Source organism: Myodes glareolus, chromosome X (assembly GCF_982192425.1).
Source record: "Myodes glareolus chromosome X, mMyoGla1.1, whole genome shotgun sequence".
NCBI classification, from domain to species: domain Eukaryota; kingdom Metazoa; phylum Chordata; class Mammalia; order Rodentia; family Cricetidae; genus Myodes; species Myodes glareolus.
This window is the reverse complement of record NC_142053.1, coordinates 132774064-132796288: the sequence shown is the minus strand read 5'-3', so window position 1 is coordinate 132796288 and position 22225 is coordinate 132774064. Positions and strand designations below refer to the sequence as shown.

General features: G+C 43.3%; 1 protein-coding gene and 1 pseudogene across 1 annotated transcript; one reads left to right on the top strand and one right to left on the bottom strand.

Moving 5' to 3' along the window:
• LOC148117503 (spindlin-2-like) lies at positions 1-817 on the top strand. Its single transcript, XM_087902685.1, has one exon. The coding sequence runs from the start codon at positions 1-3 to the stop codon at positions 808-810; it is 810 nt and encodes a 269-aa protein (XP_087758811.1). The 3' UTR covers positions 811-817.
• A 19048-nt stretch (positions 818-19865) lies between these two features.
• LOC146889078 (PWWP domain-containing protein 2A pseudogene) lies at positions 19866-21957 on the bottom strand (annotated as a pseudogene).
• Positions 21958-22225: the final 268 nt, after the last annotated feature.

The following is a 22225-nucleotide window of genomic DNA, read 5'->3' as shown; positions in this document are numbered from 1 at the left end:
ATGGACCCAGGCACCAGCACCCGGTCTTTCTGGGCCACTGAGGGCCAAGGGGACCCCGCAGATGCAGCTGCTGGACATGCATCCTGTAACAACAACACCAACGAAACTGCAAATTTGACCAAGAAAAAACATAAGCAGAAGAGGCAGAGGAGTACATCTTTGTCCCTGGCCGAAAGGAACATTGTGGGCTGCAGAATCTCGCACTTGTGGAAGGAAGAAAATGGGCTCATCACCCATTGGAGAGGAACGGTTCTGGATCGTGTCGCCTTAAATCCCTCTCTCTATTTATTGAAATACGACGGTATAGATGCTGTCTATGCATTGGAACTTCACCAAGATGAAAGAGTGCTGGCCCTTAAAGTCCTCTCTGAAACAGTAAAACCATCCCCAGTCCCTGATCCCAACCTTGCTAATGCCATAATTGGCAAAGTGGTGGAGCACATATTTGAGGGTGAGCAGGGCTCAAAAGATCAATGGAGAGGGATAGTTCTGGCCCAAGCTCCTATTCTTAATAGCTTCTTTTACATTTCCTATACTAATGATCCCATCTTATACATGTACGAGCTTCTGGATGATTATAAAGAGGGCGACCTTCGTATTCTGTCAGAGTACAATGAGATTTCTCGACAAGATGTAGACCGGAAATTTGTGGATGGTCTGATAGGAAAGCATATTGAATATACCAATGATAATGGTACCAAAAGACCGGGCAAGATGATTGGGAAAATAGAAGCCCTACCATCGGTGTATTTTATCAAATTTGATGATGATTTTCATATCTACGTTTATGATTTTGTGGAAAATGTCTAATTGGCAAAGTTACACCACCACAACTGTTGAAATAAAGTCATCATTCTAGATGTTCAGAGGCTGTTGCTTTTAAGTGTGTTGGGAGCTCACCATGGGTATAAGTTTGTCCTGACGAATACACATTTCTGTGGGTATAGCACACTGTCTGTAAGCACTTTGCCTTGTGGAAAACACTGGGTGTGTTTGGTGGGTGGAGCAGGGAAGGAGGGAACAGCTGTCAATTCAGCCTGTGAGAGAAGGGAGCTAGTATCATCTAAAAATGGAATGGGAGTTAGCTGGTCTGGTCCTGGGGAGAGGAGAAGAAGGAACTGGAGTTGGGCTGTGGAGGAGGGGACTGCCTAGGGAGAAGGGGAGGGGAGCCAGAGTGAGAGAGAGGCTCCCTGGGGGAGGGACAGAGTGAAGCAAGAAACATGGATTGGGAAGGCAGGAGGGGTAACAGAGTGAAGCCTTCTGGCACCTTCTGGCTTTCAGAAAACCAAAGGAACTCCTGTAGGAGAATACACACAGCAGTGTGAAGAGGGACATAGGAAGGGTAGGAAAGGTCTGCTGGGCAGGGAGGTCCCTGAGGAGAGCCTCTGGGACTTCAGAGGTCAGGAGGACCCACACATAGGCCATGGTACACTATAGGCTTAACAGGAAGGAGCATTCCAAGAAGAATGGCCTGATGCATCTACCTTCTACTGTCTGGCTCTTCATAGTGGCTATGGTCAGCTGTCAAGCAAAGCACCCATGTTAGAGGGTTACAGAATGGCCTTTCTAAGGGCCTGCTTGGAGAATGGAAGCCAATGTTAAGTTTGTATCTACATATCAGGCTTGTCTGTTTTCAGAGAGTCTGACACAACCTGAAGCCTAAGCAACTAACAAGAGTTCATGGCTAGCTCTAGGGAAAATTCTTTGGGAAAATGGATCCTTGGTGAATCCAGGAATAGCAGTCCTGACACTGTCCTTCTGCTTGCTGGAGTAATCCTTGCCTTCCTGGAGAGATGGGACATCTGATGGCTGTGCCTCATGTCTCCATGGTATAGAGAGAATATGGCTGTCCATGCTCTGTCGCAGCTGCCTGACTCCATTCAGTGCCCAGGCAAAGGGAAACTGCCCTTCCTTAGGCATCCCATTCTGGTTCGACTCCCTGAAAAGCCTGTAGCAACTGACACCTTCTAGGTACCTCCTACCCAAACTAGCTCCCCCTTCCTTTTTAAACTCATAGCTACCCCTGATGGAGATGTGTGCACCTCTCTTTTGCAAGGGGGTTGTATAACCTGGGGATGGGGTAGGGCTGGAGATTGTGGCTTTGACTAAGTAATTCCTTTAGCAGAAAACTGCCCTATGAAAGGGCTGGACTCTGTGGGAAGAGGGATTGGGAATGCAGGAAAGTGTGTCACAACTGTGGAGTTCAGGACACAGGTCCCTGTCCTCTTCAGCTCTCTGTTGTCACTCCCCAACCTTCCAAAGTCCCTCGGAGAACACTGAGTGTGCTCTGCCTCCTCCTTCACCCGTTGTCTGTTTTTCTGCTTCTTGCTGTGGGGGTCTTCCTAAAGACACATTTGGAGCAAGCAAGGATCTGCCAGACACTGAAAGTAAGTGCTAAACCTCATCGATGTTCACTACCGAGCAAGCATTCATTCTACAGGCTGATTGCCTCAAGAATGACACATGTCAAGCACACCTCACAAGGACAGCCTTAGTTTTCTTTCCTACATCACGTGGTTTTGTTCAGACAACATCAGCAGGTCCTCTGGGGTGCACTTCTGCCAGCTTCCATGTTTTGTTGTTTAGTTATGTTTCTGCTGTGTTCTGCATCCAGTTAGACTTGTGGTAGGTTCATATCACATAAACACCCTGGGATAGGACCCATCTCCCAACAGGGATACAAGGAAGGAAGGGTTGACCTCATTTTCACCTTGGAAAGGTTTTAGTTGGCCACGCCTCAGTAAAATCTGAGTCCGTGCCCTGGAAGGAGGTTCAATTGAAGTTTTATGGCTAGAAGCATGGATACTTGTCTGATTTCATATGCTCAGTCCCACGGATTCTCCATTCATTTGTTATCTTCATCCCATAAACACTTTGGGTGGGCTGTACCAGGCACTGTTTGGGACACAGAGGTGAGGTCAGTGGATATAGCAGATGAACGGATTTTATCCTCATGGATATTTCTTTGTAGTGTGTCAGATGTGTAGTTAGTCATGTAGTTCATAAATCTATAAGAAATATTTTCATATTGATAAGTGATAAGAAAGGACACATGTAGACCAGTTTTGGGAAAATGAAGTTCAAAGATAACGCTCTTTACAGAGAAACAGAGTGACCAGGAAAGGTTTCTTGGATCCTCTAGGTTTGGAATGAATACGTAAAGGCAGCGAGAGTGTGGCCCCTTGGCAGCAGTAAAGGAGAAAGAGCGTTCCAGGTAGAGTGATGACAGTTGCTGGAGCTCAGAGAAGACCTGGCACAGGTGAGGAGGAGCAGCTGGGATGGAAGATGGTGGGGGATGATGGAGGGAGGTAGAGAACTGTGGGACGTGATCTCAGAGAAGTCACAAGGGTGTCAGAGAGACCAAAGCCCTGCAGGTTACAACATCTACAGTGGAATTCTGCTTCTCCCATGACTGAGACTGGGAGATAGTTGGGCACGTCAAGCTTTCTCTATTATATCTTCAGCTCCTGAGATTCTCACTTCCATCTCTTGTAATCTATTTGTTATGTTTGCTTCAGTAGCTCCTGTTTGCTTACCCAGATTTTACATTTCCAGTATTCTCTTAGTTTCAGTTTTCTTTATTGCCTCTGTTTCATTTATCAAGTCTCAATCGGTTTCAGCTCTTTGCTTCACTTGATTGATTGTTTTTTCTTGGTTTTCTTGACTTTAAGAGATTTATTGTTTTCTTCCAATTTTCTGTTTATCTTTTCCTCCATTTCTTGAAGGAAATTTTTCATTTCCTCTTTAAGGTTCTCTATCATCTTCAGAATGTTATATTTAAGGACATTTTCTTTGCTTCTTCTAGGTTAGGATGTTCATGTCTTCTTTTTGTAGGACCCCTAGGTTCAGGTGTTGCTATATTGTTCTTTTAAAAAAAAAGTATTTATTTATTTATTTATTTATTTATTATGTATACAATATTCTGTCTGTGTGTGTGTCTGCAGGCCAGAAGAGGGCACTAGACCTCTTTACAGATGGTTGTGAGCCACCATGTGGTTGCTGGGAATTGAACTCAGAACCTTTGGAAGAGCAGGCATAACCTCTTAACCTCTGAGCCATCTCTCCATCCCCGCCATATTGTTCTTTAGGTTGTTAAATGTATTCTTGCATTGGTGCCTACCCATCTCTTCCTCCAGTTGATGCAGGTAGGGCCTGTGGCTTAGGTGTTCTCTCTTCCTCCTCTTGCAGGTCGGACCATGTATCTGGTAGTTGCTGATGAGGCTCTGGGGACTCCTCTCCAGGTGCAGTCATGGCCTAGGCTCCAGATGTCATAGATGCAGTGGAGAATGGTTGAATGGTTCCTTCGTAGTTTCTGGGGTTTGGTGGTTGGGGTGGGGCATAGGATGTTTCTCAGTGGGTTAGGGCCTGGAGAGCAGGGCCATCCAGATGGGAACACAGACATTCACCTCTTCAGGGGCAGCCAAGACTAATAATCTGGTGGTCTGAGATGTGGTGGGGGTTGGCTGTGGGTGTGGGGACATTTCTTCCAGGTCCCTGGGGCCTAGTTTGGTAGGGGTGGGGCAAAGGATGTGCCTCCTAGGGCTACAGTCTAGAGATCTGCTGGGCCCTCCAGTCATGAACCCAGACACTGACCTCTTTAAACCCAGACACTCACCTCTTTGAATCCAGACACTCACCTATCCAGGGGCTACCAGAATCAAGAGATGTGGTGGGGATCGGCTGTGGGTATGGGGAGAGTGTTCCCAGGTCTCTGGGGGCTAGATGGGTGGGGCTGGGATACAGGATATACCTCTCAAGACCAGGATTCAGAGAGCTGCACCTTGACATTATTTTATATTTCAGCAATGGACTTACTTTTTATACACACATTTCTAAATCTTAAAGAGTATTCATTCATTTATTTATTTATTTAATGTGCATATACATAATTATGCCTGAGTTTATGTGCACCAAATATGTGTAGGGGCTTGCAGAGTCTAGAATAAGACTTTGAATCCCCCAAAGTTTGAGATGCAAGAGGCTGTGAATAGCCGTGTGGGTTTTTCATGAGAAGCATGTGTTCTTAGCAACTTAAAACATCTCTCTAGACACAAATTATCATTTTAATGTGCATATTACATTATTATTTTTCCTAAAACATAGAAAAGTGAAAACAGGAATTATTCTGCATGAACTTTTATTGGATATTTGCCATCAGTATCAATAAATGATTTTAAAAGTTCCCAATCAGAAGGTATTCCTCTCAGCCCTGTCCTTAAGACATGTGCACCTTCTTGTCAAAATTGAGATGGGGCATATTCACTGGTATCTAGTAAAAAGAACGCAGGGATGCTACTAAATCTATGATGTACAGAAGAATGCTCACAAAGAGCATTACCCAGCCAATCCTGGCTGGGGTTCAAGGCTTCAGAAATACTGCACTACAAGAAGATGACATAGACATGCTCCCCACAAAATATAAATGTGGGGAAACAGCATAATGTGAGCAGATGTAGCAGAGCAGAGATCAATTCAGTTTCCCATAAATTTCATCTTTCACCAAGTCCTGTAATAGCTCTATCTTTTTGTTGTAGGCTGAAACATTCTGTGGCACTCCTGTTTAGCATGCCTTGGTAAATTTGCCATTGTCTATTTAGGATGTTGTTTTGCAATGTGTCTTAGTTTGCTTTCTAGGGATGTGATTAAAAACCATGAGCAAATGCACCTTGGGCAGGAAAGCATTTGTTCCATTTTCTATGTTATGGTCCATCATAGAGTAAGTCGATGCAGGAGCTCAGGACAGGAACCCAGAGAGGGGAACTGCAATGGAAACAAGGGAGAGGGATGCTTACTTGTAGGCTCCTTTCTTATGGCTTATTCAGTGTGCTTTCCTGTACACCCAAGGTCGACATGGCCAGAGATAACACTGCCTGCAATGGATGGGTCGTCTCTCCCACACCAAATATTATTCAGGAAAGTTCTATGCAGTTATATCTATATGTAAAATAGATAAGGCAATTTCTCAACTGAGATGCCCTCTTCTCAGATAACTTGGTTTGGTTTCAATTTGACAAAACCTGACCCCCACAACTTGTGAGATTGTGCTGACAGATGCACAATGGGGACTCAGTCAGTCTGATCACAGAGCAAGGCAACTTCTCGAGAGAGACTGGACCATGGTGGTTGTAGTGGGGAGAATCTCGCTTTTGTTTACTTTGGTACTAGTTTACTCTGGTGTGATTTTGTTTCTTGCTGCCTCAAATATGGTCTGATTTCTGTTGCCCTTTTATCTTGCCAAGTCTGATTTTTAAAATTAGTAGTTACTTAAAAGCTTTTATTCAGCCAGGTGGTGGTGGCACACACCTTTAATTACAGCACTCCAAATGCAGAGGCAGGCAATCTCTGTGAGTTCGAGACCAGCCTGCTCTACAAAGCAAGTTCCAGGAAAGCCAGACAGAGCTGTTACACAGAGAAATCTTTTTTGAATCCCACCCCCAAATTTTTTGTTCTTTATTTAGGGGTGTGTGTGTGTGTGTGTGTGTGTGTGTGTATTTGTGTAAGCAGGTGTCCCTTATTGTTGTAAATAGGAACAGTGGGCTGCTTCTTGCAACCCAGCTAGCTTTACCCGAAATAATTACACGGAAACTGTATTCTTTTAAACACTGCCTGGCCCATTATCTCCAGCCTCTTCTTGACTAACTCTCACATCTTGACTAACCCATATCTAATAATCTGTATGTCACCACGAGGTTGTGGCTTACCAGGAAAGATTCAGCATGTCTGACCTGACAGCTGGTTTCATGGTGTCTCCCTGTCTCTGTTTCTTTCTCCCAGCATTCTGTTCTGTTACTCTGCCTATCTAAGCTGCTATCCTATCAAAGGCCAAGGCAGTCTCTTTATTAACCAATGAAAGTAGCACATAGACAGATGACCCTCCTACATCACCTTATGAAAGCCAGAACAGGCTTTCAGGTCCCCTCTGGTGCTGGAGTTTCAGGCAGTTGTGGTCCATATGATGTGAGTGCTGGGAACCTAACCTACAGTCTTCTGCAAGAGTATTTGCCCCTTTAACTGTTGAGCCATCCTTCTAGTACCTTAATTAATGTTAAGGTACTTAACTTTTAAATATATTAAATAATAGGATTCAATATGTCATTTTCATACTTACTTGGTTTTTATTTCTCAGCCTACTTCATCACCCTGTCCTATCTTGTGTCTCCATCTTGCTGGTACCCTTCCTTCTTCTTAACGGCCCCAGCATCCTCCTTCCTGGTTGCTGCATAATTACACTTACTCTCTAACTCATTTAAGGTCTTTTGTTCCCCTATCTTGATCTCCTTTCTGGTTTCAGGTGCCCCCCAACCATTACACTCAAATACAAACTCAGAAGTGATTCCTCCCTTGGAGAAAAACTTGTCAAGTATCTGTCTTTCTGCATCTTGTCTGTTTTGTTTATCACAATCAATTACAGTTCCATCCATTTTCCTGCTAATGCCATGACCTTATTCCTCTTTATGTATTCTCTCCCTGCCCCCTCTCTCTTTCTCTCTCTCTCTCTCTCTCTCTCTCTCTCTCTCTCTCTCTCTCTCTCTCTCTCTCGTCGTGTGTGTGTGTGTGTGTGTGTGTGTGTGTATGAGAAAGAGAGAGAGAGAGAGAGAGAGAGAGAGAGAGAGAGAGAGAGGTGTGTTTCTCTTTCCTTGGTGCATGGTATTCAAGACATGAGCCCCTAGCTGATGTGGAATTTCCCTCTGTATGCTGTGATTACTATTGATAAATAAAGGAACTGCTTTGGGGCTATTGCAGAGCTATAGGGGAACAGAGCTAGACAGGGAAAACTAAACTTGTTTTTGGGTCCCCACAAAAGCAAACAAAGGAGACCGAGTCCCATATGTAAAAGCAAAGAACCTTTATTTTAATCAAGTTTGCAAACTCGGTCTCTCCGCATGTCCAACGTATTGGGTAATCCAGAGAGCTCCAAACTCAATTAGAATTGGGTTTTTATCATAAAGGTGGGGGTGAGGGGTCTCTGAGGTTCAGGACCCCTGATTGGCTGACATTTGTCTAGGGGTGTCCTGGTGAAATCCTGGCAGGTATTTCTATTACAGTGCTTGGAATGCCAGGAATTTCCTTTGAATGGTCTGCTCTTGGGTGGGGGGTCAGGTAATCTCGGCCTGTCAGGCATTACCTCAGGGTAAACTATTGAGACCCCATTTAAACTTATCGATGGCCAGAGTCCCAGGTGATAATGGTTGGAGGAAGTAAAGAATTTCCTTTTTGCCCAGGCTTAGATTATCATGGCTGGCCCTCACAAAACTGAATGCTGGGAAAAAGAAAGGCAGAGTCAGAGAGAAGCCATGGAGCCACTGCCAGAGACAGACATGCTAAAACTCTGCTGGAATGCCACAACCTCGTGCTGATACACAGATTAATGGATATGGGTTAAATTAAGATGTAAGTGTTAGCCAGTGAGAAGCTAGAGTTAATGGGCCAAACAGTGATTTTATTAAACAATTCAGTATCTGAGAGGTTATTTTGGGGCTAAGAGGCCAGGAACCAACAAGCAGCCTCCTTACTACACCTAGCTTCTGTTAGAGCTCCTGTACCTGTTGCTAGCTTCCACAATGCACGCTTATCTCTCTGAAACCATAAGCCAAACAAACCCTTCCTTCCAAAAGTTTCTCAGCTCATGGTGAAGTGTCCCAACAATAGTAAAGTAACGTACACAGTGGCTGAAACAACTCTGCTCACGTGAATGAAGTTCTTTTTCCCCAGTAGCAAGAGATCCTTCAGCATCAGGAGCTTGAGTTTAGAGATGATGTTCCAGCCTTGTGGCCTAAACCTCTTGGAAAAGTGATGTGTTAAAATGATGGGTAACCATTTTGAACCGGAAACAAGAGAGGAGTAGATGGGGGGGAAAGGGGAGGCAGGGAGAGGGAAAGGGATGACAGGAGGGAGGGGGAACTGCAGTTGGGATATAAAATAAATGAAAATTTTTAATTTAAAAACCACATGGGTGACATTGTTCCCTACAAAAGCAGTCCTAGCCAGCCAATCCAACAGCCCACTAACCCTGATGGAACCCATACCCAGGATCCTCGTCTTGTCTGGTGGGTGGGACTTTACTGAGTGCCTCAAAATTTTAAAAATTTTGTTCTGCTGTTCAGGCAGATGGGTTTTGTTCTGCTGTTCAGGCTTGCCTCAACCTCCTGAGGATGGGACTATGCTCATCTAACATGAATAATTGATATTTATTCTTGTTCCTCTGGCTCAGAAATTCTGATTTTCCCATTTGTTTTTAGTAAATCAAGTTGTATTTCTCCCCTTCCCTTCCCACTTCTTCTCCTATTTCCTCCCTCCAGTTTCCCCTCCCAGATTCTCCAATCTGATCCCCTTTCTAAACAGTTTCCTGATTTGTCTTGGGAGCTGAGGCAACTATGGGAACCACGGCAGGAAGACAGCACAAGAGACTCAGGGCAGTGGGGTTCTCTAATGGATACCCGTCATTAGAGTCTTAATCGTCCAGGACCAGTTTCACTGTTCCAGTAGAGAATGGTGTTTCTGAGGGCTGAGATGCAGGTGCCAACTGTCTCCACGTAGCTGGGTTTCTGCTTCTTGTCCAGTTTGTCTCAGGGGCTCCTCTGGAGATCGTGCCTGGCTCCATTCATCCCCTAGAGGGCAGAGCTGAGTCCCTGACCTTGTGTTGTGCCTTGTCCAGAGCCTCTTTCCCTGCTGTTTGTGAGGTGACTGCAGAGAAGAACATGTCCAGCAGGGGTCGCGGTGCACATGGATGTTTGCTGGGAACACAGCCTTGTCTGGGAAGCAGAGCTAGACTCCAGGTTCTCAAAACACTGTTTTCCCGTGCTTTCTAAGTACTCTTTGTTTTGGAAAGCAAAGATTAAAGGTTTCTTTTTTCCATAACTAAGTAAATTTTGTTTAGGGGAAAATTTTTGAGAGATTGTTGGGAGCCACCTGGAGGCACAGGTGGTCCTGCAGTTTGGAGGTAGCCACGTGGGGCTGAGCACCCCTGCCTGCACCCTTGCTTGCACATGCTCAGACCAGCAGAATGGCATTAACCAATCAGGACAGCGTTCAAGCTGCTCCACCGTTTAAAAGCAGCTGCCTCGGGGCCCAACGCTCTCTCTCTAAGCTTTCTCTCGTCCCTGCTCTATCTTCCCTTCCCCCAATTTTCCTCAAGGGAATGCTCCAAATAAAGATGTGATCAGAGAAGGAATTCTCGTTTTTGGTGGCGTTCATTCCTGCGGGACAGGATGGCCCCCCGCAAGAGATGGGTTTTGTTCCGCTGTTCAAGCTTGCCTCGGCCTCCTGAGCATGGGACTAGATACAGAAACACACAAAAGAGCCTGGCTTCCATCAAGGTTTCACCTTTCAGGACGTAAAACAATTTCTTACAGCCTTTCATTTCCTCCTCTTTCAGCATTAACTGTAAAGATAATGCCATATTGGGTGCATTACACAGCTGCTTTTAATTAGATTTTAAAAATTATGTGTATGTGGGTGTCTGCATGTGAGTGCATGTGCCCCAAGAGTTCAGAGGGTATAGGTTCTTTGGAGACTGAGATCCAGTCAGTTGTTAGCCACCTGATGTGGTTACAGAGAGCTTAACTCTGGTCCTTTGGAGGAGTAGAAAGATGCCCTGGAGCACTGAGCCATCTCTCTATCCACACACAGGGTCTTAAACTCTGGCTTTTCACCCCATAGGGAATCTTGCACCTGAATGTGAATATCCTAATTCTTGTGAAACCCTAAAACTGAAATGTCCAGGAATGGTACTGGGGAAAGAGATGGCTTGATGGAAAGTACCTGCCATGCAATGGTAAGGACTTTAGTTTTAATTCACAGAACCCATCTAAGTGCTGGACACAGCGGAAGTATATGCACTCTCACGGTTCCTATGGGGAGATGGCATGCAGAGACAGTAGAATCTCCAGAAATGCCAGAGTCAAAGAGACTGATCTACAGTGGAAAAACAACAAAGAAAGGTTGTCTCAAAGAAGGTGAAGAGGAAAGACTGCCATCTGAGGTTGTCCACTCACCGTGGCACACACACAGAGATACGCATGGCCCCTATTCTTCCTGCCTGCCTCCCACACTGAGATCAGAAAAACCTCATTGCCTTCAACATATTAGAGAATCCCAAAGGCAGGAAACTTCAGTCAGGATTTCAGAGACGTTTATGGGAGAAGGGACCTGGAACAGTGAGTCACAGGTCCCTCCAAAGTCCCGCGCTTCTGCTTCAGCTCTCCATCCTCACGTGGTGCAGAGACAGAGCTCTCTGCTGTCTCTCCCTTCTACATGAGGTCCCCAGTTCAGCTCTTCATTGACATGTCCTTGTGAACTCAGCCGAGTCATGTAGATTCTTACGGCTCCACCTGTGAATGATGTGAGATGTGTGTGTGTGTGTGTGTGTGTGTGTGTGTGTGTGTGTGTGTGTGTGACACAACACACTTCAGTCTGTCTTCTAGGTGGCATTAACAAAGCCCAGAACTGAGTGTGTCTTTTGTAAGAGCAACAAAGAGGGTTGTATTGTCATGTCAATATTGGACCTGGGACCTAGTTCATGTTGTTCATTTCTGAGCCTAGGTTCTGATATTCCATGAACAAAAAAAAAGGGGATCATTAAATTCCAAACAGCTGCTTTACTTGGAGAAATACCTACCTAAGATGCGATTACATTTCAGAGATATCAATGGACATTTCTGTGCTCAGTAGGAGTAGAGAAAGGCTAACTGGATCTTGGCACTAGAGGGAACTCTTGGTATTTGGAAATGTGAATCTGGAATCTTTCCTGTGTCATCAAAGTAGTGATGAATTCAGTACACCTCAACTCCTAAGGATTGAGAAGAAAGCAAACGATAAAGAAATCTCTGTAGAACATGAATAAAATGTTTTAAGAAAAGGAAAAAAGGAAAGGAAATGGGATTGATTTAGTGAAAGATGATTTTGCTCCTACTTTTGGAGTTTTGATTTCTTCCAGGATTAAATTATTTTAAAAATCTCCTGTGTTTTTAAATTTTGTTCAAAATAGATGTCTGAGGAAAACCAGCAGAATATTAAGCAGTGTTAGTCAGTTGTTGGGGAGCACACACTTCTGTTATGCTTGGCACGTAGGTTGCTTTGTGGGATTTGGGGAGGTGGATTTTCCCCGTCTTCTCTCTTCCTTCCTGCCCCTACCCCTTCTTCCATCTCCTGATACCTGCAGATGGAATAGAAAGAAGCCTTGCTTCTCTAGATGTGCATGTGCGTGTGCGTGTGTCTGGCAGCCTTAAGCCCACCTGGGCACTTCTAGGAAAACAAAATAAAACAAAACAAAAAACAAAGAAAAAAAAACACCCCCTCTCCAGAAAAATAAGTGAGCAAAGAAAAAGAAGTACAAATATTTTATACCATCTAAGAGTTTTTGGTGGGGTGGTCATCTTAGTTTCTTTTTCTCACTACCCTGACCTGATATTAGGTATGAAACTTAGCCAGGAACCTTTTATGGTAAATGGTGCAGAAATGATGTCTTAAATAGGAGTCTGTCTCATGGAACTCAGCTGAGAGTAGAGCCTTTTTCCCAACCAGTGGAAGGAGTGGGCATTCCAGATTTTATTGAAGTCAACCCCAGCATTGATAGCATGTCCAGAAGAGTTAGGATGCCTCTAACTGTGGAGCCATGGGCTGTGGATTTGCTCTCCGACAGTGTCATGGGAAAGCAATAGTTAAAACTTCAGAGCTGATTTCAGAAAAGAGGAGCAACAGAACATTCACAGTATTTTGGTCTTCAGGAATGTTTGGTGGTGGTTTTCCAAATTATTCTCTGTAGGTACAGTTAATGTAACCACCTTGTTACTACTAGATTCTTCCGAGATTAAAGGGAAAAATCACTGTCAAAGTGTAGAGAGTGTGTGTCCACAGGCTGTCACAGGCAGTGACCAACCCTAAAGTCAGTAGTGAAGGGGACTGCACTATGGCATCCAGTGGTAGAGTTTTCCGTGTTCTCCGTTAAATGGGCTGACACAGAAAAACTGTTTTTCCCTGTTTGCAGAAGACAATTGGCCAGGTTGCGTGACAACACAAGTGGAGGGGCATCTCCAGGGACTCTGAACCTCTTCTCCTAAATGTTCCTTACTCACAGTGCCCTCTGCCCAAGCCTTAGCAGGCCTAACATCAACTTGTCCCAGTGGAAATTTATTATGCAGAGCCATAAACTTCCTGTTTTGTTAGTATCGGCTAGGCCGGTAGAATGGACGGCATCTCATTTGGTCCCTCAGATGCTGGCAGCTTTGTGCACTGCCTCTTTACCGTTGCTGGAATTGTTCTGCTTTTAACTCAACTTAAATCTGTGGAATCCTTCCTGCCTTCCAGAAAATGAAAAATCATGCTTTTTGAGATTGTCTCTAGAATTTAAAGTACAAAATGATGATGCATCCAAAATTTTCTTATTTCAGAACATGACAATAGATTGCTTTAACACAGACACAAAATGAAAACATCTTGTCCTCCGAGTTTAGATTAACTGTTGACTCCAGGGGTTTTGATCAATACCAGCAAAGCCTTTTCCACTATGCATGCTCAGAACTTTGGTGTGTGCATTTGTGTATGAGTACGTGTGCTCCTGTGTGATGTTGTGTGCATGCAGGTACCTGTCAGTGTCAGTTCCTGCCTGAGACAGAATTATATTTCCTGTTCTGTGTGAGGAGAAGGGTGGATAAAACAGTATAAAACAGCCCTCATTTTGTTTTAAGTAAGACTAAAGTTAATTGTTCTCAGAACTGGACTTGTCTTTTCCTCAAAATTAAAACTTATTCTTTTGAATTTAATGAAATATTGCTAGCAGAAACCAGTTTGGCATGAGGAGAGATGTCAGACTTTTGAAAGGTTAGGGATGTGAATGCTGTGCTCTTCTGTTCTATTCTAGTTCAGTCAGGGTCCTGGTTCGGTGCAACAATCAGAATCTCAGGTCCTCTGCTTTTCTTTAATCAATCATTGCTCATGGTATACTACATCTCTGTGAGCTGCATTGCTATAACAAAGTTCCTGCTGTGAAATTACTACAATTTCTACTGTGTTCTTAACACTTAGTCTTGGTCCACTTAAAACTGTATGTGCTCTTGTTCTGGTGTAAGCAGCTTCACAGTTGTGTTAGTAAACCAGTTCATTTCTCTGTAAATGGAATTTAGATTTGACTGTAGTTGAAGAACATTGGTTTTGCAAATATGAATTGTTTAAGTCATATGTACGTGTGTTTTCCAAAGAAGTCATGGTGAAGTGCTTTATTTATAGGTGTGTAAGATCTACTACTCCATTACAGTCCAACCATTGTCTACTTGCACTTCTGTAGAGATAATGTTGTCTGCTCTCCTTTCCAGTATATCAATTACCATTTCTGTTATAGTACAGATTTGTGAAGGAGAACACAAATAAAGTAATCCCACACTAACTTTGAATTGGGTATAATAACGGGTTCTTTATTTCAAGGGGAACTCACAGATCACAGTCCCCTGTATGAATAGGAAACAGAAACAGTATCCAGCATCCAGGTGTGAGAGAAGAGAGGGCAAGAGAGTGAGCAGCAGGCTCCTTTTTGATACCCAAGGCCACGCCCAACCTGGTCCAGCCTCTCAAAGGTCATTGGCAGGAGGAGGTCCCATACCACCTCCCCCCTTTGTCTAAATAAGAGAGTTCCAAACCCAATACAAAACTGTATACAATAAGAACAGATATCAAATATAAAAATTAGAATTGCAACCAGCATAAACAATAATAACCAAGAAACACATGCTAAATGTTTCAATAATTATTCTATCCTAAAGAATCTAAGTCTTGTATTAGAAATGGCTTGAATAAATCAAAAGAGGAAAGTAACTATGACAATCTAGTCTTCAACCCCGTCGAAGAACTGAGGAAAGGAGATAATGTTACTTGAGTAGGCAGGAAGTGTAATCAAGCAGCTTCCAAAATGTGCAGTAGTGTAGGTACACAGGTCTTTTTCCCTCTTCTTCCTGGCGATTCGCAGGGCCTTTGACCTCTGGCTCCCTGGAGATTCTGCACTAGCACTGGCTTGAGGGTATAGCTTAGAAAGATTTTGACTCTCTTTTGTTATGATAATTCCACCTGTAAACAAGGTTCCAGCTGCGGGCCATATACCCTGCCACTCCTGGTTCCCCCAGCTGATTCTGCCTGAGGCACCAGGCACCTATCATCCTATTCCACTGCTCCTGATGGGAGGGGGCCATGCCCTTTTGAACCCTCTTGCCCACTGGTATAAATACCCGACTTGAGTTTAATAAAGTGGCCATTTACTCTTTGGTAAGTGAACAGGTCTCTTTGTGTGTCTGTTTAAACCCTTAGGACAATCGTCCATTCTCGTGGACTCAAGTTCAGGAAAGCGTGCACCTGAATCGGGCCTGGGTATCCACAGAAATGATGGGAGGGTAACACAGTAGTTTGCAGAGTCTTAATTGGATAAGCAGGACACAAAAGAGAGTGATTACCAAACCTTGTCAAGACAAGGCAGGACAATCCTTCAAAACCCTGCTTCATAGAAAAGTCTGTCAAATATTCTAGTCATTTAGGCTGAAGATGGATGTGCCAACATTGTAGAGGAAACTTGGGTGACTGTCCAGGAAGCCAGCTGTTTCTATCATTTCTCACATGTTTTGTAAGTCATTTGCTTGCACTTCTTGTTTACTCAGTTAATATTGTTTCCTTCTGGGGCCTCTGAGGTAGTCAAAGACTAGATAGCTATAGTTCTAGTTTTTCTTGTTTACCAAACTCAAGAAATTTTGCAACTCACGAGAGGTAAAGTGTAAATGTCTGAGAGACATTAAAGATAATTTAATAATGCAAATTAGAAAAGAAAGTGGATGAGGTACATACAACCTTTTGAAATTTCCAAGATAAGATAGATATGGAATATTTTCTCTGAATTTGTCAAATGCAAATGGACTAGATATTGTTGACGTATTTATTGTCTATATGTATTATATATAGTTATTGTACTTATTGTATATAGTTTTTCTTATATTAGTTACAGCCTTCTTTTTAGTTTAGACAAAATGGGAAATATAGTGGTATATTATTTTTGCTTTAATAAATAAAGATTCCCCAAAGATCAGAGGGCAAACCAGCCATGCTAGTCAGCCATTCATGCCAGGCAGTGGTGGCACATGCATTCAATCCCAGCAGCCATACTAGCTAGCCACAGAGGCCAGGCAGTGGTGCTGAATGTCTTTAATACCAGCACTGGGGAGGAATCTAAGCTGAGATGAGACAGGAACTCACTCTCTTTTCAGTCTGAAGATTTCATAGAGATAAGAGCTGTCTAGTGGCTTTGCTGCTTTGCTTCTCTGATCTTTCATCTTAAATCCCATATCTGTTCTGGGTTTTTATTATTTGTGCTACAATACGGTGCTCCTACCTCTGTGAAATGCATCAGATATATCCCTCACTCTACTTTAGGACCCACCATTGGCTCAGGAAAACAAAATGTTCCTGTGTTTACTCAGTTACCAATTGAATACTAAAGCCAACATTGCACACAAATACACATTTAACAAGTAATGAAAAGGACATGTGCAATAAAAGTAAAATGAAGTGAGATATTGGGAAATTGAGAGATATAATTTGTTTGAAGCTTAGCACAGGTGAGGTTGTTAAAGATGTTGACTTTGCCCAAATTTATCCACAGATTCAATGAAATATCATTGAGAATACTAACAAGATGTTTGGTAGAAACTGAGAAGCTGATTCTAAAATTCATATTTAAATTCAAAACATGTAGAATAGCCAAAGCAACATGTGAAGCAGAAACACGGGGTAGAGGATGAAATAAAGCCCATGAAAACATGCTTAGCATCATCACTGTCGTTAGAGAAGCATACATATAACACACTGATGAATCACCACATAGCTCTAAAATGACAAACTCTCAACTGATAAAGCAAGCATTCGCTGTTTGCTCGCATGTTTTGAGTGATGTTCATCAGGAAGGAGGGAATGGTCAATGCTCAGCTGGATTTCTGCTTTTTCTCTCTGTCCAGATCACATGCAAGCAGTCCATGCATTGGTGCAGCTCACAGTAGGCAGACTTCCCTATCTAGTAACTTCATCTGAATAATCCCTTACAGACATGCTCAGGGACTAATTGAGCATAAAGGATCAGTCATTGACAAGCCCAGAGTCTTATACCCTAGATTTTTCTGATATTCTGGCAATCTAGATGAACTCTCCCACAGATCATAGCAAGAATCCACATGTATCTTGAGAGGTTGGAAAATTCAATTATTGCTTCAAGGAATTTAAAATTGATGAAATAGTACACAGTGTGTTATAATGTGGCACTCGTGCCAGAGGATTGGAAGACTGATGCAGAGATAACAGGGAGGCTGGAGAGACAGCTAGTTAGTGAAAGGATTTCTGTTCAATGATGAAGACCTCATTAGGGATTTCCAGGAGACACAGAAAAAAAAAGCTGCTGTAGTTGCAAAACTCTTTAATCCTAACATGTAGGAAAGCTGTGGGAGAGAGGCTGATTCCCAGCATTCTTGGGCCAGCCAGTCCACGTAGGATGTGAGTGTAACATTCAGTGAGAGACTCGGTCTCAAAATATAAGAAAAACGACCAAAGTAGGTCTCTGGTCTCCATATGAACACACATTCATGCACATATGCACACACATCAACATATCAATTGCACGTGTGCAATATGGGAACATGTATTTCAAAAGATCAACAGATTCTGGAGTAGTCAGAGCCAGAGAAATCAAAGATGCTACTTATGGATGGACCTTGAGTAACTACATGCCCTTTGCCAAGTACCTCCTGTCATATAACTTTGTATTAGTGCACACCCATTCTTCCTTCCATTGCAGCACCCACTTTCCTGAGCAGTTGGAGGACACTGACTACTCTGGTTGGTCGATCCTTCATGGGTAGCTGAATCAAGACACTTGGTCACATTCTGGTAAAAATAAATACTCTCTCATCCTTTCAAGTCTAGTGTGTGTTCTTTCTGAGGGACAATCTGGGCAACTTAAATGTGGGCAGTTGGAAGGGCCAGAGTCTCTATGGACCACATTCTTAGATGTGAGAGACTGCTCTATCATTACTTCTAATGTAAACAATACCCCTCTCATCTTCACATGCTTCAAAATCTTCCAGATGCCTTGAGATTTCTTCAATCTGAGGTAATGCCAAATACCTTCTGTTAACTATCTGCTCTTGGATAAAGCCACAGTCTTCAGAGGAAGGGCTAGGCCATACCTGGCTTCTCCAGAGACCTCTTAATGTCAATTTCCTCAAAATTTCCCAATGAATTGAGTTTGGAGAGCCCCAGATTCACACATATTAAGACATCCACACTCCTCCACCTGAGTGACAGCTGGTCCTGTAGACTTGTAGATTCCATCTCTCCTCTTTCTGGCACTTTTTAAATTAGACCAGTAACATCCCAACAATTGACTAAAATTAGAAAAGTCACCCCTCCCCCCCCTCCAGTGCAGGTAAGCCATCTATCCTGTACCTTAACCATCAAAATCAGGGAGACCATTCCACCTGTGGCAATCACCACATACACTTTTTACCTAAGAACACATCACAAAAATACACACATAGAGCAGCACACTACAGCGTTAGACTGTAGCCCAAGACTACTTAAGAGCTTGGAGTAGGCGTATCCTTTCTGATCAAGGTTTTTCTGTCAGCTTAACATGATAGCTATACTGTATCTCAAAGGAAATGAATCAAGAACTATTAGCGGCACAGAGACACTTATGCTCACAGAGAAGCACTAGGGAAAGTCAAAATGTTAAATGTTCAGTGATGTTTATTTTTTTAAATAATAAAAGATTGGATAACATTATACAACATTCTTTAACATTTAACTCTGAGCAGATGGAAGGTGAGAACAATGTGTCATTCAAGTCTACAAATGAAATAGGCCTGTGAGGATTTGAAATAAAGACAAGGTAGCATGAAGCAGAGATTAAGTTTTAAGCAACTCCAAAGCAATAAAAATGAAGTTGTAACATGGTAGGAATAGATTTAAATACCTACAAGTGGTTTATTTAATGATAATCTAATTTGTAATAAAATGCCTTTAAGGATTTGTCATGAGGAAAAAAATATGTAGGTTAAAACCTTATCTCTCCCAGTGCTTTTGCCTTCTTAATATTACTTTTTGGTCAATTTCATCACTCTACAAATAAAGATTTCTAAAGCTCAAATGTTTATAGATACAATCCATGCATATGTCACATGGCTTGGGAGACACCTGATTCCTGAGTGAACATTAAGTTACTGCTAGTGTGGAGTCTAAGACCAGACTGACCCCAGAGCCTGGAGCTGTGCTTCAAGTCTTCCCACAGCGCCCTGCTGATATAGTTCCTGAGCCCATGTGATGAGATGACGTCATGATGTAGATCCAAAGAGATCACTTGTAAAGTGCAGTCAGGACTTGCCAGCGCTTGCGGTGTGTTAGGATCTGAATTAGGCTCACTAGACTCCAGACTACCTGGCCTTTCTTCTTGAGTTATATAGCAAATCACAGTCAGGTATACTAAACAATCTAAAAATCCCACCCAGAGCAATAATCCTGAGCAAAGGGCTGTTGGGTAATCTCACCCACACAGAAAGATCACAGAAAGTGAACTCTTAAGCCAAGTGCTCACTCATCTGTTGTGTGTCTTTGAATGAATTTTTTGAGTTAGTTTCTTTACTTTTGGCTTTTTTTCTTTTTGTGGTAAGTAATCAATATGGTGTTATATTTTTGATTTAAAAAATAAATCAGCATTGTCATTAAAAATCTTCAGTTTTATTATTAAAGTTACAGCACCATCAAATATAAAATGCTTTAAAAATTTAGTATTAATAGGTCCATCTGATTTTCTCATGTATTCTCAATCTTTTGTTTGTTTGTTTGTTTGTTTGTTGGAATTTCGAGACAGGGTTTCTTAGTAGCTTTGGAGCCTGTCCTGGAACTAGCTCTTGCAGACCAGGCTGGCCTCGAACTCACAGAGATCAGCCTGCCCTGCCCACTGGGTGCTGGGATTAAAGGTGTGTGCCATCACCGCCCAGCTGTGTTCTCCATTTATTAAGCAAAAAATAAGGATTTTCACAATATGTATGTAAGCAAAGACAAGGAAAATCTGTGTTCTCTATTAAGAATTCATGTTCCATGCACCAAACGTTTAGGCTGCTTTCAAGAATCTGTTTCTGACACTTGTCCCCCAGGGCCAAGTCTTCCCTGACACCTGCGAGAACTTCCTGCACTGAGAAGTAGGGGCTTCCTGCTGTGGAAAGAGGTCCAGATCAACACTGATGCTGGCACCCTTTCTCAACAGAACCACTCAGTGGGGGAGAGGCGATAATCAAAGCCTGTCCAGCTCAGGAGAATGATGAGCTAGTTCTTGGGAATGTATGATTTATTCCAAGGTCAACACTAGCCTACCAACTTGGGAGTCAAAATATGAAAAGGTAAGAATGTCGTTATGAAAATGTGCACAAAACGTTAAATACTAGTGGCAAATAAATACATCTTAACATGCTCTAACAAGCAAACGTATATTCAAGATAATACAGCCCTGTTTCATTAAAAGAAAGAGAAGATCACCTTTTACTTGTGGGTGGGACGGGGCACTTAGACATCCTTTCAGCAGGATGTCAGATCGTCTTCCTCTTGTTTCCATGGGCACCTGAAGGAAACAGCAGCCTTAGCACTTGTGGCCCTTGCTGTTTCACAGGAGCACCATTTAAACACACCTCTGCTCACTTCTGAGCTGATAAACATAATCCTTGGAGAAAGCACAAAGGTTAAGTATGCAAACCAGTTCCACATTTCTGTTCCATCCCATGCCTGGTAGGCCTGTCCAAACTACTGTTCACATTCAGAAGAAGCTCTCCTGAGTGGTTCTTCCGCATCACACGCACTGAGTGCATCCTGCATGTTGTGTTCACACCACTTTTCTCCTCACCTCACGCATAGTTGATTGCAGCAGTTTGTCTCTTTTATACATAGAAATATTCCCTAATACCTTTTCTTCCGTTCAGTCTACTCTGCCAGCGCCCTGTACAGATGACTGGTTAAGCCACTGCTTTAGCATTTACTTCTTGGTGCTGCTGCAAACTCCCATCTTAGCCAGTCCTGACGCTCTTGCTCTGTCAAAGTGGCACACATCCTAGAAACCAGCAGTCTGTTAATGCCTTTGTGCTGCTGAGCAGTTGCGGGTACAGCGAGACTGCTGCTTAGGGGCCAGCTCGCCACTCCGGATTTACTCCTGCCCTGTCTTCAGAGAAGACTCATTTTCTTCATTCCTCTACCTTTGTGGTTTTAAAGGCACTTGAGGAGGGAGGGAACCTGAGCCAGGATTCTGATAGCACCCTGTGAAATGGACTTCCGGGTGACTGTTTTTGGAAGTAGAGGTTTCACTCTGCTTCCTCTGTACCTTTTCTTTGGCAATTTCAGCACTTCCGAGCTTTTGCGTGATCCATGTTCTTGCTCTGGAGCACTTTCTTGGTGTTTGCCTGAGCTGTGAGCAACACTGGAAACCCTCACCACAGCGTTTCTTCTCTGGCTTTCGTTTTGTTTTTTCCCATCCACTTTATGGTCAGTTTTCAGTTTTTTGTTCACAGAAGCTACACTGTCATTTCTCCGGTTTTTATCTTCATACCTAGAAGAGTCACTGCTTCCTTTCCTGATTTCCTTCTTTTCTGCAGTAACACTGTTTTACACTTATCACACAGGACTTGCCAGGGCCATAGTTTAATCGCATTCATTATTGAAGTGGGTTCTTCCCTGTCCATTTTTCTTTAGGGTCGCTTAATTTTCTGAGGAGGTGGCTGGGGTATTGATTGCTTATATATATGGGGGATAAGGTGCCCCTTCATGGAAGAGAGGCGGTGGCTTGGAAGTCCACAGGTGCTCAGGAGGAGGGACTGGAGAAAGGTCACCAGGAACAGCAAGAGTCACTTCTCGCTTGACTTGTATCCCTTCTTGGAATGTGTTACTTTGGAGCTGCATGGCGTCCGGTTTATCCATATATTCCCTTTTGGGAAATACTATCACAGGGATCCCATGGGGCCCAAACTGCTCCACCAGACTGGCTGTATATTTTTCCCACCAAAAGTAGGGCTATTGCACCATAGGTTCGTGGTCTCTTTTAGACAGGTCCCTGTGGACCCTGGAGAAGAGCTTCTCCCCAGAGGCGGAACGACAGGACTAGCCTGTCATCTATGCTGACCCACACCTCCCAGCCAGGGATGAGCAGAGACACTGACAAGTCCCCGCC

What these genes read in the sequence shown, in the direction of transcription:
- LOC148117503 (XM_087902685.1), top strand. Translation starts at nt 1, where the DNA reads ATGGACCCAGGCACCAGCACCCGGTCTTTCTGGGCCACTGAGGGCCAA.